Source organism: Athalia rosae, chromosome 6 (genome assembly GCF_917208135.1).
Source record: "Athalia rosae chromosome 6, iyAthRosa1.1, whole genome shotgun sequence".
In the NCBI taxonomy this organism is placed as follows: Eukaryota; Metazoa; Arthropoda; class Insecta; order Hymenoptera; family Athaliidae; genus Athalia; species Athalia rosae.
In genome coordinates, this window is record NC_064031.1 from 1,614,447 (window position 1) to 1,630,272 (window position 15,826).

The window sequence follows — 15,826 nt, forward strand, 5'->3', positions numbered from 1 at the left end:
GAAGGTAAACGGAGAGAATAAAAATTCCCTACATTGACTCATGCTGATTCGAAAATACTTCGCTGTTGGATTACACATCTGGATTCTGTAGGTTCATCGACTGATCCGGCTATACGCTCGTTTTCCGTTTGGTTGACGCTGTTTTCTTTCATAAATCGACGATACTTTAATTTTCTGTGAATACTGACTACTACCAGGCATTGATAGAATGTAAGAAATTTTCAATCAAAACATGAATTGATTTAAATTGCTACCACAAATATTAACACAGTTTTGCTCATGTGAATATTAAAAAGTAGTCTAACCTGAAAGAAGTACTTTTGTGCTTGTAAATTGATGTATTTTGAATTTAAAGTTTGTTACTGCGTCATCAAATTCGTTGCATATCTTTTCCTCTAAAACGCTGTGTTTATTCCAGGGCATCGCTAACAAAACCTAAGTCAGAAATGACACCTGAAGAACTTTCAAAGAGAGAAGAGGAAGAGTTCAACACAGGCCCTTTATCTGTGCTTACACAGTCCGTCAAAAACAATACTCAGGTATTAATCAATTGTCGAAACAACAAAAAATTACTTGGCAGAGTCAAAGCATTTGACAGACACTGCAACATGGTTCTTGAAAATGTCAAAGAGATGTGGACGGAACTACCACGTACGGGAAAAGGAAAGAAAAAGGTACTAATTGATTGCCAGATTTTGTACAACGGCTAAGATTTTGATTTATGATGCCAAACATTAATTTTTTTTTAGGCAAAACCAGTGAATAAGGACAGGTTTATTTCAAAGATGTTTCTTCGAGGTGACTCCGTTATTCTGGTCCTAAAAAATCCCTTAGCTACAGCATCTGGGAAATGATTCCATTAGTTTGTAAGATTGTAATAATTTTATAATTACTTTTTACAAACTAATGATTAATTATTCTAAAATAAAGAACCACCTAAGTTAAGCCACAAAACCGTGTTTATTTCAGCGTTAGAATCACGCAGAATAATCATAATACATATCATTAATGTTACTTTTGTAACTTGTAAAAAATATTAGCCGGGATGACAATTTACTCTTAATCGACTCAGGTCGTGTTTCTGTGACCACTGTATTGTTAATCCTTCTCAGCAATCGCAGTGAGATGTTTATCGATCTCCTGTTCATTCAGGACCCTAAAAAATTACGAACACATCAATAATCAAAAAATATTTAACTAAAAATCTCCTAGAACAAACACAAGACCAGTATAACACAATCAATTGAGAAATAATCAATTACCTGAATTTAGGATTGTCTTTTGAAACAACACCAACTTCAATTTCTGTTGGTTTGAAATCAACAGACAAGACGGTGGACAAACATGTGATAGCGAGCTGAATTGCTTCGTCGTGGTCGTAATTTTGTTTCTTTTTTAACTTCTTTTCCAAGTAGGAATTAGCTTCCGTTTGCTTAGCACCAACAGAAACAGCTCTATAGCCGCAGAAGTAACCGGCGGGATCAATTTTATAGACACATGGTCCTTTTTCCTGGTCATGGGCTATCAGCATCATTGAACATCCAAGGGGCCTCATCTCTGCATTCTGCGTATAAATTTGGCAGATATCAGCCACTCTACGGCACAAGACGTCTACAGGGATACTGTACCCGTGCTTATATTTAAAATGAGCAGCTTCGTAGCGAGCCCGCTGTACTTGAGATCGGCTGTCAGCTGAAAAAAAAATCCGTGTCAACTGACTGAAATTCTATTCGATGGTGAAACAGCTGTACTTTTCTAAGCAAATGGATATTTTATGAACCATTATTTAATCGGTCCATTATTTGAGGTTTATGAGAAGGCAAATCATTTACCAATCATCCCTGTCATAACGCAGCCGATATCTTCAGTTAGTTGGAACACATAAGTTACGCTTGATGGATCGAGTAGCTTGTCCTGTAAGTAAATACACAGATTAATGAGTAGTGGATAAATATAAAAAGAAGAAAATACAAAGTAGCGTATATGCGTATAACATTTCGGGGATATAACCTACCGGTACTTTTTTTTGTGTAGCAAAAACCGCGGTATCGACGCCCTTCAGAGCGACAGATGTCAGACCTCCTTGATTAATAGCTTTGAAGGCATATTCTAAAATATAAACAACGTTGACATGAGAAAAGAATTCGAATAAACTCAAAATGCACAGAGCCCAATCACGCCGAGTCACGGTAAACAGGCTCGCCGAAAATCAAGTATTTCTCGTAGGCCCAGTACCCAGTATATCAGAGTTTATTCAGCCGAGATGAGAACATTACTGTACATTTTTGTTACACTTACCTACTTGGTAAAGCCGACCTTCAGGTGAAAATATCGTAATATGCCTGTCAAAACCAGCACTGCTGCCTCGCGACATCTTTGCGATTTGTAGACGGATGATTTTTTTACACACCACTTTTTAACTCAAACGTTAAGATGGAAGACCGTCAGCTGAACATTGAACGAATTTCGATCGAGCCTCATCTACGCCCTCTCTCTTTTCTGGACAACAGTGCAAGAAAACTGCCGTCAAAATATTCCGCGCGATAATGAAATGAAGAAGATGAGGTGATCTTAATTAAATCGACAAATTTTTGTTATGTTATACATTTGACAGCTATTTCTGGATCAATCAACATTCGAAATATTTCTTTTATGCAGCGAGAAAATATAGACGGTCAAATCCATCACTATGTCGCACCGTTGACATTTGGCGATATGGGCCTTGGTTACATTAAACAGGTAAGATCAAAGACCAATTTCATTCAATGAATTAAGAAAGAATAAAAAAAAAAAGCTTTCAATGCAAGTTACACAAGTCTCCAGTATTTGATGCGAATGAGTATTTGAACCAACCCTTTTGTACGTTGACAGAGACTTCAAATCTGTGTTGCACAGATTCCTTCTAATTTTGCAATCATCTCCAACACTCAAGTTCCAGATGATTACGTTATCAATGTAGTGGTTTAGGTTATCAATATGATCGTAAAAGTCTAATATCTATCGATGTAACATTCACTCACAGATGTAAGGTTGAACTAGGAACAGCATCGTGCGTTGATTGATCTTGACAAGAAGTTAACGGAAGGTCATTTACAGAGGTCAAAATGTGTTCCTTAGAAAAGTGTACCAGGGATAATGTGAAGGATGTTAAAAGTGCTTATACAGATAAAAAAGGTAATATTTATGAATAATTATCATGATTGTTCAATTCCACTTACTTCAACATATCTATAATCTGTTCGATATTCCTGGAAAGAAATTAAAATATCTTTATGCTCGTGTGTTGCAGATGCTGCCCCAAAATCTAGTCCAATCGGCGGTGACACGGAAATCCATGTGAAATTCGAGCCTACAGGTTCGGTGCTTTCTTGATAAATATTTTCTTGGAATTGAAAATTGTATTGCATATTGATTGGTAATTATTCTTCTCTTGTGTTTCATAGAGCACCAACATACGAGGTACAATCCTCTAAAAGGGGAATGGGTATTGGTATCACCTCATCGAATGAATCGTCCCTGGAGTGGTCAAGTGGAAGATAATCAGGACGAGGAACTTCCTGAATATGACCCCAAGAATCCATTATGTCCTGGAAATGTCAGATCCAATGGTCAAGTAAGTAATAACCCACCTGAGCAACTCACGTCATAAACTGTGTCAGTTATATATTTACATCAATGCGCAAAATGTAATGAACAACTGTTAGGTCTGTAACTCAATGCTGAATTCATTTTTAGATAAATCCACATTACCATAATACATTTTCATTCCAAAATGACTTCCCTGCGCTTTTGGAATCTGTTCCTGATCCACCAGAATCATCGGATGAGTTATTCAGAATGGGTCCAGCGAGGGGGAACTGCAAAGTTATGTGCTTTCATCCTAAATCAAATCTTACCATCGCTCTGATGAAAGTCGAGGATATCAAGGAAGTTGTTAAACAGTAAGTTCATACACAGATATCGGTTAAATCGGAGACTTTCAAAGACTCTGAGATCATCTCTTTTCACACATATATTGTTATTCAGATGGATTCATGAAATGCACGAGCTGAGCAAGAAGTGGGCATGGGTGCAGATATTTGAGAACCGTGGAGCCATAATGGGGTGCAGTAATCCCCACCCACATTGTCAAATTTGGAGCAGTTCTTTTCTACCCGTAGAAGCTGAGAAGAAGGATAAATTTCTCAGCGACTACTACTGCCGCAATAAATCACCACTTTTGATCGACTACATGCGGAAGGAACTCGTGAAACGAGTACGTACCTTTCATAAGTATGGTTTATTTACCATTACAGGATTCGGGATGTTAGCCGTAGTCGAATGATGAAAAGAAAGTAAAGTTCGTGTTTTTTTGTTACTACAGGAACGCATTGTTGTTGAAAATGCTGACTGGGTCGTTGTTGTGCCTTACTGGGCTACATGGCCCTTTGAGACAATGGTATTGCCCAAAAGGCAGGTCATCAGAATGCAAGAGCTGACCAAGGGCCAACAAGAGTCATTGGCGATCATTATGAAGAGACTCTGCACTAGATATGATAATTTGTTCAAGTGCTCTTTCCCGTATTCAATGGGATGGCATGGTAAGCATTGGTGGACAACTGACAAAATATTTATCACCACATGTTGGAAAAATATTTATCCAAAATTCATACAATAGGTGCTCCGACGGGTCCGCATATGAATGAGGATTACCGTTACTGGACTTTCCATGGTATTTATCTTCCTCCATTGCTGCGGTCGGCATCGATAAAGAAGCACATGGTCGGGTACGAACTTTTAGCTCAAGGCCAGAGAGATTTAACACCCGAACAAGCCGCTGAAAGGTTACGAACTCTACCCGATGCTCATTACAGACATCCAGAGACTAGTTTACCACCTGATGAACCTGCAAAATACTGCCTATGCAATACCCCAAATGCTTGAAAAATCTCACAGCAGCTTCCAAGCTTCTGACATAGCATTGTTCTAGTCCCACAGTCAAAATATTTGCCAAAAAAAGGACACTAGATTAGATTTACGGGTGACAAAATAATTACATTATACTTACCAGTACCAAATATTAGATATGTACGAAATCAACAATAGATATGCAGATATTTATACCTGTAGGTATATTTTTGGATCAAAGAGCTTATAATTGAGGAAATTGTAATCTAAAAGTGATAGTAAATGGTGCAATTTAAAATTAAAATGCTAATTTTTTACCTTGAAGCTTGCCACATATCTCGGATACAGGACTGAGACACCGGTAGATTCAGTTCCAGGTATGATCCCATCTTTAAACAATGGACGTGTGAGTAATAACCCGGAACCAGTAAAATATGTAATCAGTAGATGGGGAATGTGGGATCAATGTAGTGAGCCCACGCATGGAGACCGCCAATGATATCTCGAATGTTTACAGATGCGTCATTCATCGATTTTTTCAGTGCTTTCACTGCCTTTTGAGAATCGTTTCCTCGTCGGCATATCACAATTACTGTAACGAATGAACGTTATGATAAAATCCAATCGGAATTTGCTCGTGTTAAATCTAAATTGATAAGGATTTCGAATGAATTTTACCATCTACAAGTTCATCTCCATATCTAACTTTTGCAATTTCTTCTTTTATGAGTAACTTGTTATCTTCTTTGGCAATTTTGGTGAAAGGAATGTTAACAGAACTTCTCAATCCGCATATTTCGAATTCCTCTGGTGACCGCACATCGATCAATACATGACGCTTCATTTTCAGATAGATTAGTTCATAATAATCTGTGACTGAAATTCTTTCAACATCTTCGAGTAATTTTAAATTTGGATTTTTGTCGTTTGCTTTAGCACCACAGAATTGTTCGTAATCGATCAGCCCTTTAATCGTTGGTGTCTCACCACAGATGGAGCAGGCTGGATTTCGAGGCCGCAGTTTTACATTTCTAAACAATGTTTCCGCTGCGTCAAATAGCAGCAATCTACCGGAGAGGACACCGGGCATCCTCAAAACAATTTTCAGTGCCTCTAAAGCTTGGAGAACTCCTATTGTTCCTACAGCTGAAAAAATCGCATAAATCTGAGTGAGAAATGTTTAATCGAGACTTTGACGTCCCTGACGAATCATCATTAAAAAGGACATCTGAGGTTCATCATCTAAACTAATTACCTGCGCCTAGAACACCACCGTCACCACAATTAGTTACGGTTTCAGGTGGTGGTGGTTTTGGGAATAGACACCTGTAGCAAGGACCCCCATAGTTATAGACAGTCAATTGTCCCTCAAATTTTAAGGCAGATCCAGATACCAGCGGCTTTCCGGCTAGCACACAAGCATCATTCAACAGATATCGAGTTGCTACATTATCGGTGGTGTCCAGAACAATATTATACTGTCTGACTATATCTAGACCATTACTGCTGTCCAATTGGATCTTATACGGAATAATGTTGATATTGCTATTTAATCTGGAAATGACGGGTTTGAGTATGTCTTTGAATAAGTCGAACATCAAATGTCCTCAAAAATTACCGATTCAACACTCGTGTAGTAGCTACAACTTTAGCTTCACTGATGTTTTGCTCCGAGTACAATAACTGCCTATGAAGATTACTCAATTCGACTTCATCGTAGTCTACTATTCCAATGCGCCCTACACCAGCACCAGCTAAATATAAAGCTGCAGGGCATCCAAGTCCTCCAGCACCAACTATCAGAACGGAGGAGTGCTTTAGCCTCAATTGTCCTGAAAATAAAAGTAGACACAGCATTTGTAGTCTGGAAATCTACTTTGCTATGATGTTTCGTTGTTCTCATTCTATCGCATGATATCTGAAAAATAATCTGTACCTTCTACACCAATTTGGGGGATCAAAATCTGTCTACTGAATCTGGTAATTTCTTCATTATTCAATCCACAGGATTGAACGATCTGCTTTTCACTTCGTAACTCTTTTAACTGGAGCTCCTTTTCACGCAAAATCTTTCTCAGTACATCTATCTCGCGCAATAGTTGTTCCTCCTCAATCATTTCTTGTTTGTTGTTACTCGAAATGAATTCTAATTAAATGCTGACTTTTTGTTATCAAAAATTTAACCTGCGCATTCGAAATTAATGCTCTTTGACCTGCCCCACTCCCACTTCAACTGTACACCCACGACACCAAAGCGAAGACAGCAGACAGCTGTTGGTCAGCGTTGGTCATTCTTCAATTATATCTATTTGAAGACATGAAGTTATATGTTCATTAATTTCATGGTGACATTGGATAGGCTTTTGTTGTTTCGTTGTTCAAACTGTTTAATGACAATTGAAAATGTTGAATGATTTGGTTTCTAAAATGCAAGTGATGTTTTCTTAAGTAGAAAATAGAAATAAGAAAGATATTTTTCTCAAATCAACCCTAAAAACGATTACGTAATTTACGAACATGCGTAGTAAATATTTGTCAAGTGCGTATGACATCTGATTGTAAACGTTGTGAAGTAGTTAGTTCTATAATTAAATACAATTTAATGACTGAACGTTGTTGCCCGTTGTTCGTGATTTGTTGGTTAAAATAGAAAAATGATAGCTCATTATTTTCGTTTACTCATAGAATTATGATCAGAATTTGTAAGTTAACATCAAACGTCATGCGCACTAGTATATGAAAGACGCAAATAATAAAAATAAAAAATATATACATGATCGTATAACGAACGAATAAACTGACGAAGAGGAAACTGACAATTAATGTGTCACGGTCAGCTGAGAGAAGAGTTTGTTGCATGCCCATAATAACACGCATATTCGAAGATGCGTGTTTTTTAACCACGACGTTCGAGTTATTTTGATTTTTATCAATCCTACCAAAAAACAACATCAAAATGGTGGAGCCGATTTTCGACTATCAATTTCGACTGATTCTCATCGGTGATAGTACCGTAGGAAAAAGTTCTTTGCTCAAATATTTCACCGATGGTAAATTTGCCGAGGTATGTTAAAAAATTTATTACGAGCTGAATTTGTCTCTTTATTCTCACGATTAACAACCAAATATTGTTCACATTACCGTATGTTGTGACCTTGTATGTCTATATACATGCTTTGTTTAATTTAATTAGAACGTGCTCATGTGCTCAAAATTGAATTTTTCTAAAATACATCCCACAATTTAATAGTCATCTGGATTCGAAACAATCGATAAAAGCTAAAGTTAACTTTTTAATCATCATTTTTGTAATTCCCAATGATTAAAATCTCTATTATTCCAGCTATCCGATCCAACGGTTGGAGTAGACTTCTTTGCTCGATTAATCGAGGTCAAAGATGGGACAAGGATTAAATTACAACTATGGGATACGGCTGGACAAGAAAGATTTAGGTAGGAATTTTTGTTTTGAAAACCATGCCCTTAGTTTCAACGAGCATGTAGTTATTGCCAAAGACGTGAAAAATATATGTATGACTGAACCTTAGACATAAATTACTAGTGATACCTGTTATTTTCTGCATCATGTATATCAAATTACATTGAAGTACCCAGAGGTAACAAGACTCCAATAAAATTACTATGTACTGGATAGACTATAAGATATATCTCTCTCTGTACGTAATTGCAAATTCTACAAAACAAAATAATCTAACCTGTGCCTTCTTGGTTTGTCATTGTACATCACGAATCTTAAATTTTTTGGAAACGTTGATATTATTGTGTAATGAGATTTTATTTCCAGGTCTATTACAAAGTCGTACTATAGAAATTCTGTTGGAGCCCTGCTTGTGTACGATGTTTGTAACCGAACAAGTTTTGAGCACATACCCCAATGGATGATGGAAGCCCGAAGGCACATCGAACCCCATCGTCCGGTATTTGCACTGGTAGGATGTAAGGTTGATTTAGCGAGTAATGGAGGCAGAAGGGAAGTATCTAAGGAAGAAGCAAGAGCTTTTGCCGATGAACACGGTGTTCATCACATTGAGACCAGTGCAAAAACTGGGATCAATGTCGAAGAGGCATTTAGAACAGTCACACAAGAAGTTTATAACAGAATACAGACTGGTGAGTATAAATTGGAAGACGGATGGGACGGCATTAAGACTGGATTTGCTAGACCCGGAGGTTTAGATTTCAACTTAGTTGAAGCAGAACCAGCTAAAAGTTCTTGTTGTTAATAAAATTCTGAAAATTGCTATTTTCTTGTATCATTTTTGAAGATAAAAGGTAAAAGATTTAGCTAAGAAGTAAGTCAGCAGCTAACAAATGCTTGAACAAGAGAGGGTAATTTTTTTCTATTAACAAGTAATTTATACAATCGATCAAACCTTACCGCATACTTATTATAAAAATAAAAGACTAACAGTTTACAAGCATCGAAATTTGTGGTCAGAAAATTATTATAAAAATTTTGTATATAATTTGTATATATAAGAAAACTAATTTGTATAATATTGAAGTATCAATAGATTAAGGTTGGAAAAAAATTCTTTCTAGATTTTATAGGAAATGCCTTATAATATCTTAATTATTTGAAAAATGAGGCGTGAAGTGTACCGTGCCGTTTTTAGTTGCTCAGAAGAAAAAAATTTGCCACAGTTGTATGGTTGATGTTGCAGTTTTTTTTTTAAATCTTATTTTTTTCCTTCTAAGTAGTAAATTAATTTATTTCATAGACATGTGAGAAGGAGTTCTACAATAATTGAAAAATATTCAGAACTTAGCGTGTAAGTGATCGCGGTATCGATTTAACTGTTGAATTTTTACTAGTGATGACAACAAAAAAAAAAGATATATATACATTTGATACGTCTGATCAAGAACTTTTAAGCAATTACATAGAATATGTAGATTTTACAAAAACTTGTTAGCCAAATTTGCATTATGGAAATAGGTATTTCACAGGTTGGGATATATTTTATATATTCTAATTTATTATTACAATATACATATAAAAAATAGATTAGCTGACACAACCAGATTTAACTGCACGTTACACGTGCATGGTGGAATAGAATGATTCAGCAGTAAAGTACATAGAAATCATTGCATTATGAAATATGTCTATGCCAAAACAAGATATTTCAGTCTTTGTACCGAAGTCAATGCTAAGGAAAAGAATAAGAAATAAATCGTCTAAATTACTTTGTCTGATATTGTTGTAGATTACATGTACTGTACGAAAAAATAGGGAGCTAGCTTTTGTACACGTTCCTTCAATTGATTAAACAACTTAGTTTCAAAGATTTATAGTCACATTCTGAGTACCTATGTGTTATGCCAAATAAATACGATTTGTATTTATGTATCCATTGATGTTTTCATTATTTTAATTCTAACACATATTCATCTACGAAAAGTTCCTTTTTTAGTCGCAAGAAAAATAGGCTTGATAATAGCGTTTCCGTGTCTATTGGCAAAGATAAAAAAAAAAAGGATTCAAGTATATTTGTGTTACCATAACTTTGTCAACATAGTTTTATTAGCTAGATTTGTCGTTTATTTAATTTTTCGCTTCTCAAGCATTTCTTTAACTAAATTAAGGTTTACAAACATGCTGCTGATGCTCTTAATAAACTATTCGAGTTGTTTCAGTAGTTATGCGCGATACCAAAAAAAGAAAACAAAGATAAGAAAATAAAAAATGAATTAGAGAATAAGCAAATTATGCTAGGTGTTCAATTTACATGAGAAAAAGTTTTTTTTTGTATAAATTAACATAAGTTTTTACCAGATCATTTAATTGTTCATTAATTTATAGCGTAGTTAATGGCATAAAAATAATTTTCAAGTGACTCGAGTGACTGTTTAAAATAAACTTACGTAATAGCGAGGCAGCTGGATTAGTTTTTTCGTAAATAATTGTACCGAAATATTTTTCCCCCCATGTAAATACGATTCAGCAAATAGAGTTGAATAAAAATTTTGGAAAATTTTTTGAAAAAGAAGATTTATTCACAAAATATACAGCATCGTAATAATAGTACATCGATTGAAACACAGAAATTTCTGTGTGCATGTGTAAATATTATGTGCGTATACCATTTATATCTTTTTCTCTATAATTATAATATATGTATACATACATAAATGTATGTTATGTATATTGTGCACATGCCGTTGTATTTTAATAATATTATAACAAGAGTCCTTGATGTAAACTGTGAAATAAATGAATTTAATAACTGATATTTCTTGTTATTTACACAATCTCAACACATAAATATATCAGCAGACGATATCAGCGTGCTGTAATTTGATTATCGTGATTAATAATTAATTAGCTAACATATTGAACAAAGAATACCAGCCAAGCAGTGATACTTATCAGCGTCACATCTGAAAAGTTGAATCTCAAATTAAAGTGATTCATGAAATTTATACAGCTATTACTTACCACTGGAATGCCAGAGCTATACCATTGAAGTTTTTTTCTCTATAATACACACGGTCTTATTTTGACAACTGTGATATTCTACTCGTCATATCGAAACACTCATTGTAACATATTCAAATATTATAATTTGCATCCCTATGCAAATCCCAAACATTGGGTGAGTATTAAAGGAAATCGCAACAAGCCCTAAACAATATTAATAAAAAATTAAACACTCTCACGAAGACTGACACTGGAAAAAAATGAATGAAGATCGCACATTAAAATCACAATGATTAGGACAGGTAAGTTGTTCACAGAAGCTAAGTAAAATTGGTACAGAGTAACAAAGACAATGTTCATCGAAAGATTGCGACTCAGTTGTAAGTTCCTTTAAGGTTCAATCTCTAGGTGAAAATTTGTCAAATATGAAAACAATGGTGCTATTATGACCCAACAAACCTATAGTTACATAATATGTTATTGAAAATATTTTTTGTCAATAGAATTATGGTAAAGTGATGAAAATCTACTACATGTAACAAAATATGTCGGTTGAGCTTCTCTCCGTAAACTAATATTAATTATTACCATTACGATAACTATTATTTTATTTTATAAGCAATTTTTAGGTAGCAATGATAATAAATATTATGAAACATTACGTATAAATTATTTTAACAATTACTCTATATTTTTGTAAAAACCTATAAACGGGAGATTCATGATTTTAATATTTTTTTTCTCTTTCATTTAATTATTATTCCTAATTATTACTATTAATATTACTAAATATGTATATATTACTATTTTGGAAGTAGACTCTCTTACTGATCTAGGTAGGTTTATTGTGACTAGAAAAATCTCTATATATTTTTTTTTTATTGCATTTCTTATTTTTCCCGTTCTTTTTATTTGGCAAGGTTTTCGATATAAATTTAAGAAATAACACATGATGTCATTTGAGATACTATCATCATGTTCAACTCACTCATCGTGGAATTTTTAATGAATATCTACGATAAGATTGTTTTTCTTTTCTTTCAACATCTAAATCATCCAAAGGGAATAAAAATTATACACAGAGAGACAAGATATTACTATTTTTTGAAATAAAGATATGTGGAATTTGGTGAAATCGTACGAGTCAAGATTAATTTTATAGTAAAGCTGTCCTACCGTTATCCTGCACTACTTCTATACTTTTCTTAGCAGCATATCGAATGCTTGCGACATAATAAATTCAAATTCTTTGAGAAGAAATTTATCGCTGAACAAACCTGACAAAAAAACTTCACTAATAATAATTAACAAATTCCGCAGGTACCTGATGACACTGTACAGCCCCTGAACACAGCATCGCAGATTCGATGATTATTTTTTTTTTAGATGTAGTTCAACATGACTAATTGTGAGAGAATGATATTTTGGAGTTGATAGACAATATGGGATAGAATATACTTGAAAATGGCAACATTTCTCTTCCTGATATTACATCGGACATATGTACTGGTTTACTACTAATTTGCATAATCATTGCTAAGGTACTAGTTTTTTTTTTACTTAATCAAAATTGATTGATATAGATGGGTATACCTCTGAAATTTTGCTACTGCTCAAGAGATTCGCAACCAAAAAGGACATACTCTTCTCGTGATAACCAGAACGGGTTTCCCTCCAAGTATTCTGGTGGCGTTTTATCTGGAAGCAAATCGCAGTTTATCCGATTGAAAAACCACTAGACAATTTTTCCACAGATATAACTTTGACATATTTAATTCACATACCGGGATGTACAGCTAATGGTACATAAGTAGAGCCCATAGCTACATTCCAACTATGAGTTCCCGGGCAACTTTTAACTTCTAAAATTGGGCTGTGTTCTGGTAGCAGTTCCCGTAAATCTTTAGACAGCCTTAACTCAAATCCTGCCAAGTCTGTATTACCTCCAGTGAGCAAAATATGAGACAAGCAATCTTGAGTTAGCTCGGCAGAAAGCCCAAGTGTGACTTCCTTAATGACTTCCGGGAGACCAAGACTGACGTACATCATCTCCGGTGCAATGAATAACTCGGAGCCCAACGACACTCTCTAAAAACGATAGCTTCTTTGTTCTAACAGTTGTTTTTTTCATCACTTTATGTTTTATGAGTCATGGAACGTTTAGAAATTTTTTCTGGATATTTCAAGCTCTTCTATGAGTTCAAAATCAGAGGATGAAAGATGCAGGGTGATTTTATTAGGTGCATCGACTCACCCAAAACTGTTTGTAGTCTGCATAGCTGTCGACCCTGAGATTAATATTCTCTCGTCTTGCCGGCCCTCGTTTTGGCTCTTCATTCTCAATGTTGTAACTCAATCTGCAGCGCTCTTTAACAGCCATAGTATCCAAATAGGATATAGGAATCTGATGGTATTCTTTGGGCTGCCAATGCATGGCCTGCTTCAGATGATGAGCAACGTGCCAACCTCCGACGGGCAAAAGACGCCATCGATCAGGCATTACTCTACCTCCTATAACAACAGCAACTGTCGTACTTAATGCACCGCTATCGACAACGACACAAGTCTCAATGTCAAGCATTGCGCAAGCAGCCAAAGGCTTGGGAACTAAACACACTCTGAAATTATTAGATTATATTAATCACCTCGATGAAGTAGTCTAACCAGTTATGCAAAAATGGCTTTTTCAATGATTTCAATATGTGTATGAAATGATTACAGATGCATGTGAATTGTCGATCAATGATTTGAAAATTACCTGGCAACTTTTACTTCCTGAAATAAATAATGAAGTAGCTGTTTTCTCAGCAAGGGATGCATAGCCAGTGGTTCGCAGAACATTAGTACTGCATTAGGCTTTCTTAAAGTTGCCGTCAATCCCATTTGATGGAATAAATGATCAACGAAGGTCTTTAGAACTGGAAAAGTTTCGTCGCTGAGCAGAGCCTCTGCTGGACTTACAACATCTACATTAGGAATGCCTAGAACTTCAACAGTGTCCGTGCAATATCCGTTGAAAAGTTGTTCATAAATCGGATTTGTACTAGAATATCTTTGTACATCATTTTGGTGAGAACCAAGTCGTTTTTTTTCTCGATATAATTTAACTGGATTACAAAACACACAAAATGGTCCACTAGGTCTTGGTATCTTGGCAGAAGTCATATCCGATAGCCCTAGTAGTTTCAATTTTCTTGCAATAGATTTGGAATCAATCTTTTTCAACCTCCCACTGCTGCTTGCGTTGCTTGGAACCTGCGTTTGTACCTCAGCATTTGTTGTGTTGTATTTTGGTATACCAAACATGGTAAAATGCCTCCTCAAACCAAAGTGAGGTGTTATAACCCATGTATACTTGTTACCGATCTCAATAACAACCCTAGAACTTGATCCCTCCACACAATTTCTTTGACATGTGTAACCACTGCAATGGTAGCATTTTGGAAATGGAGCACTCTCACCCAGTGTCACTACCATGTGTAGACGGTAGCACATTGCTTTGAAGCTGACGCTTAATAATTGCAGACATTTGATATCAGGGAATTTAAATTGTACTTTAGATATCAGCTGCAACCACTTTATTTTCCTGAAATACAAAATTGTTCTCATTTTTCGTTTTATCCTTTTATCTTTCCGTGATTTCTACATAACCAATGGGGGTACAAAATTCTGCAAACTTGGAACAAACTGTGTGTCATGATTGAATCGACTGTATGTACTATGTGGACATGGAATGAATCGAATTACACGGGTATATAAAATAATTGTTTTCAACTGGTTTTTAATATCTTTTTTGAAAATATCAAGTTTTCGGTTAATAGCGACATAACCTAAAAAGCTCACCATAGATAGTCGGTATCCGAAGTTTTTCTGAGGTATTTACAGGTGCTCCCAAAGGCAATAATGTCAGGCACGTCGCAGTATAGTAGGATCTTTATCCATATTTCTTCAGGGAAGACAGCGGGATCCATGGTAGATAAAAATTAAATAGAAAATATATGTTTGACAGCTACCCGTCCAAAATTTCAACTCGCACGATCCAGCAGCCCAGACACTCCCTGCAACTCAAGTTCAAGGCTACCCGCGGAGTGGCCTGCGGACTTCGATCTTCGATTAGTAGTGAACAAGGGTGCAGAATTCCTTGCCATTCTTGTGGCTCCACCTACGCCTCTGATCTATCTAAATTCCCAAGCAGCAATTTAGCAATTCTGTCACAAGTGCCCGCACATTGCGGTAACAATTTGAATAATAATTATCAGGAATTTTACCTCAATTATTGTGACGTAGATCATGTTAATGAGATGTCATGAGATCCATGATATATCAACTGTCAAAACCCCGACGAAACCACCACACAAAATAAACTTCGAAAACCGATCTACTTCGGCCAACTTCACAGAGGTAGAAATTACGTTACCGTAGTTTGGCCGTAGTCTGTAAGGGTGATTGGTCCCTTCCGATAAACCCACCTCGTAATTTGTTGAATATCCTTAT

At 35.6% G+C, this 15,826-nt stretch overlaps 6 protein-coding genes across 8 annotated transcripts; 3 read left to right on the forward strand and 3 right to left on the reverse strand.

The window, feature by feature from the left end:
• The first annotated feature begins 50 nt into the window (after positions 1–50).
• On the forward strand, positions 51–954 carry LOC105690731 (probable small nuclear ribonucleoprotein Sm D2). Its single transcript, XM_012408793.3, has 3 exons — positions 51–210; positions 419–674; positions 750–954. Coding segments are annotated over exons 1-3 (363 nt in total). The 5' UTR covers positions 51–208; the 3' UTR covers positions 855–954.
• On the reverse strand, positions 942–2,980 carry LOC105690729 (proteasome subunit alpha type-6-like). 2 transcript variants are annotated; one of them, XM_048656571.1, is made up of 6 exons: positions 2,854–2,980; positions 2,299–2,499; positions 2,015–2,109; positions 1,833–1,914; positions 1,263–1,692; positions 942–1,156 (listed from the first exon to the last, which is right to left on the reverse strand). In XM_048656571.1, the coding sequence occupies exons 2-6, from the start codon at positions 2,372–2,374 to the stop codon at positions 1,099–1,101; spliced, it is 741 nt and encodes a 246-aa protein (XP_048512528.1). In that variant the 5' UTR covers positions 2,375–2,499; positions 2,854–2,980; the 3' UTR covers positions 942–1,098. The 2 variants fall into 2 exon arrangements, with proteins under 2 accessions (XP_048512528.1, XP_012264212.1); XM_012408789.3 differs by lacking the exon at positions 2,854–2,980 and having other exon boundaries at positions 2,299–2,515.
• Positions 2,497–5,191, forward strand: LOC105690728 (probable galactose-1-phosphate uridylyltransferase). 2 transcript variants are annotated; one of them, XM_012408788.3, is made up of 9 exons: positions 2,497–2,565; positions 2,659–2,739; positions 3,023–3,174; positions 3,290–3,355; positions 3,444–3,613; positions 3,736–3,941; positions 4,027–4,255; positions 4,364–4,580; positions 4,658–5,191. In XM_012408788.3, exons 3-9 carry the CDS (start codon positions 3,105–3,107, stop codon positions 4,921–4,923), a joined length of 1,224 nt encoding a protein of 407 aa, XP_012264211.2. In that variant the 5' UTR covers positions 2,497–2,565; positions 2,659–2,739; positions 3,023–3,104; the 3' UTR covers positions 4,924–5,191. The 2 variants fall into 2 exon arrangements, with proteins under 2 accessions (XP_012264211.2, XP_012264210.2); XM_012408787.3 differs by lacking the exon at positions 2,497–2,565 and having other exon boundaries at positions 2,591–2,739.
• Positions 4,622–7,124, reverse strand: LOC105690727 (adenylyltransferase and sulfurtransferase MOCS3). Its single transcript, XM_012408786.3, has 6 exons — positions 6,824–7,124; positions 6,506–6,719; positions 6,143–6,441; positions 5,566–6,033; positions 5,206–5,479; positions 4,622–4,885 (listed from the first exon to the last, which is right to left on the reverse strand). The coding sequence occupies exons 1-5, from the start codon at positions 7,002–7,004 to the stop codon at positions 5,328–5,330; spliced, it is 1,314 nt and encodes a 437-aa protein (XP_012264209.2). The 5' UTR covers positions 7,005–7,124; the 3' UTR covers positions 4,622–4,885; positions 5,206–5,327.
• Positions 7,125–7,694: 570 nt separating this feature from the next.
• LOC105690730 (ras-related protein Rab-39B) lies at positions 7,695–10,261 on the forward strand. Its single transcript, XM_012408790.3, has 3 exons — positions 7,695–7,951; positions 8,231–8,340; positions 8,693–10,261. Exons 1-3 carry the CDS (start codon positions 7,844–7,846, stop codon positions 9,129–9,131), a joined length of 657 nt encoding a protein of 218 aa, XP_012264213.1. The 5' UTR covers positions 7,695–7,843; the 3' UTR covers positions 9,132–10,261.
• A 1,926-nt stretch (positions 10,262–12,187) lies between these two features.
• LOC105690717 (actin-related protein 6-like) lies at positions 12,188–15,740 on the reverse strand. Its single transcript, XM_012408760.3, has 6 exons — positions 15,601–15,740; positions 15,176–15,511; positions 14,091–14,918; positions 13,587–13,950; positions 13,117–13,420; positions 12,188–13,030 (listed from the first exon to the last, which is right to left on the reverse strand). The coding sequence occupies exons 2-6, from the start codon at positions 15,301–15,303 to the stop codon at positions 12,939–12,941; spliced, it is 1,716 nt and encodes a 571-aa protein (XP_012264183.1). The 5' UTR covers positions 15,304–15,511; positions 15,601–15,740; the 3' UTR covers positions 12,188–12,938.
• Between the last annotated feature and the right edge of the window lie 86 nt (positions 15,741–15,826).

Excerpts from the sequence above, each read along its gene's own strand:
- LOC105690729 (XM_048656571.1), bottom strand. The coding sequence starts at position 2,374 with ATGTCGCGAGGCAGCAGTGCTGGTTTTGACAGGCATATTACGATATTT. Across the intron at positions 2,110-2,298 it reads AGGTCGGCTTTACCAAGTAG|AATATGCCTTCAAAGCTATT; the intron begins GTAAGTGTAACA and ends TTTATATTTTAG. Across the intron at positions 1,157-1,262 it reads AAAGACAATCCTAAATTCAG|GGTCCTGAATGAACAGGAGA; the intron begins GTAATTGATTAT and ends GTAATTTTTTAG.
- LOC105690730 (XM_012408790.3), top strand. The coding sequence starts at position 7,844 with ATGGTGGAGCCGATTTTCGACTATCAATTTCGACTGATTCTCATCGGT. Across the intron at positions 7,952-8,230 it reads CCGATGGTAAATTTGCCGAG|CTATCCGATCCAACGGTTGG; the intron begins GTATGTTAAAAA and ends CTATTATTCCAG. Across the intron at positions 8,341-8,692 it reads GCTGGACAAGAAAGATTTAG|GTCTATTACAAAGTCGTACT; the intron begins GTAGGAATTTTT and ends TTTTATTTCCAG.
- LOC105690727 (XM_012408786.3), bottom strand. The coding sequence starts at position 7,004 with ATGATTGAGGAGGAACAACTATTGCGCGAGATAGATGTACTGAGAAAG. Across the intron at positions 6,442-6,505 it reads ACTACACGAGTGTTGAATCG|ATTAAATAGCAATATCAACA; the intron begins GTAATTTTTGAG and ends CGTCATTTCCAG. Across the intron at positions 6,034-6,142 it reads CGGTGGTGTTCTAGGCGCAG|CTGTAGGAACAATAGGAGTT; the intron begins GTAATTAGTTTA and ends CGATTTTTTCAG.
- LOC105690728 (XM_012408788.3), top strand. The coding sequence starts at position 3,105 with ATGTGTTCCTTAGAAAAGTGTACCAGGGATAATGTGAAGGATGTTAAA. Across the intron at positions 3,356-3,443 it reads TGTGAAATTCGAGCCTACAG|AGCACCAACATACGAGGTAC; the intron begins GTTCGGTGCTTT and ends TGTGTTTCATAG. Across the intron at positions 3,942-4,026 it reads ATCAAGGAAGTTGTTAAACA|ATGGATTCATGAAATGCACG; the intron begins GTAAGTTCATAC and ends ATTGTTATTCAG.
- LOC105690717 (XM_012408760.3), bottom strand. The coding sequence starts at position 15,303 with ATGGATCCCGCTGTCTTCCCTGAAGAAATATGGATAAAGATCCTACTA. Across the intron at positions 13,951-14,090 it reads CAGGAAGTAAAAGTTGCCAG|AGTGTGTTTAGTTCCCAAGC; the intron begins GTAATTTTCAAA and ends TAATAATTTCAG. Across the intron at positions 13,031-13,116 it reads ACCATTAGCTGTACATCCCG|ATAAAACGCCACCAGAATAC; the intron begins GTATGTGAATTA and ends ATTTGCTTCCAG.
- LOC105690731 (XM_012408793.3), top strand. Across the intron at positions 675-749 it reads CGGGAAAAGGAAAGAAAAAG|GCAAAACCAGTGAATAAGGA; the intron begins GTACTAATTGAT and ends ATTTTTTTTTAG.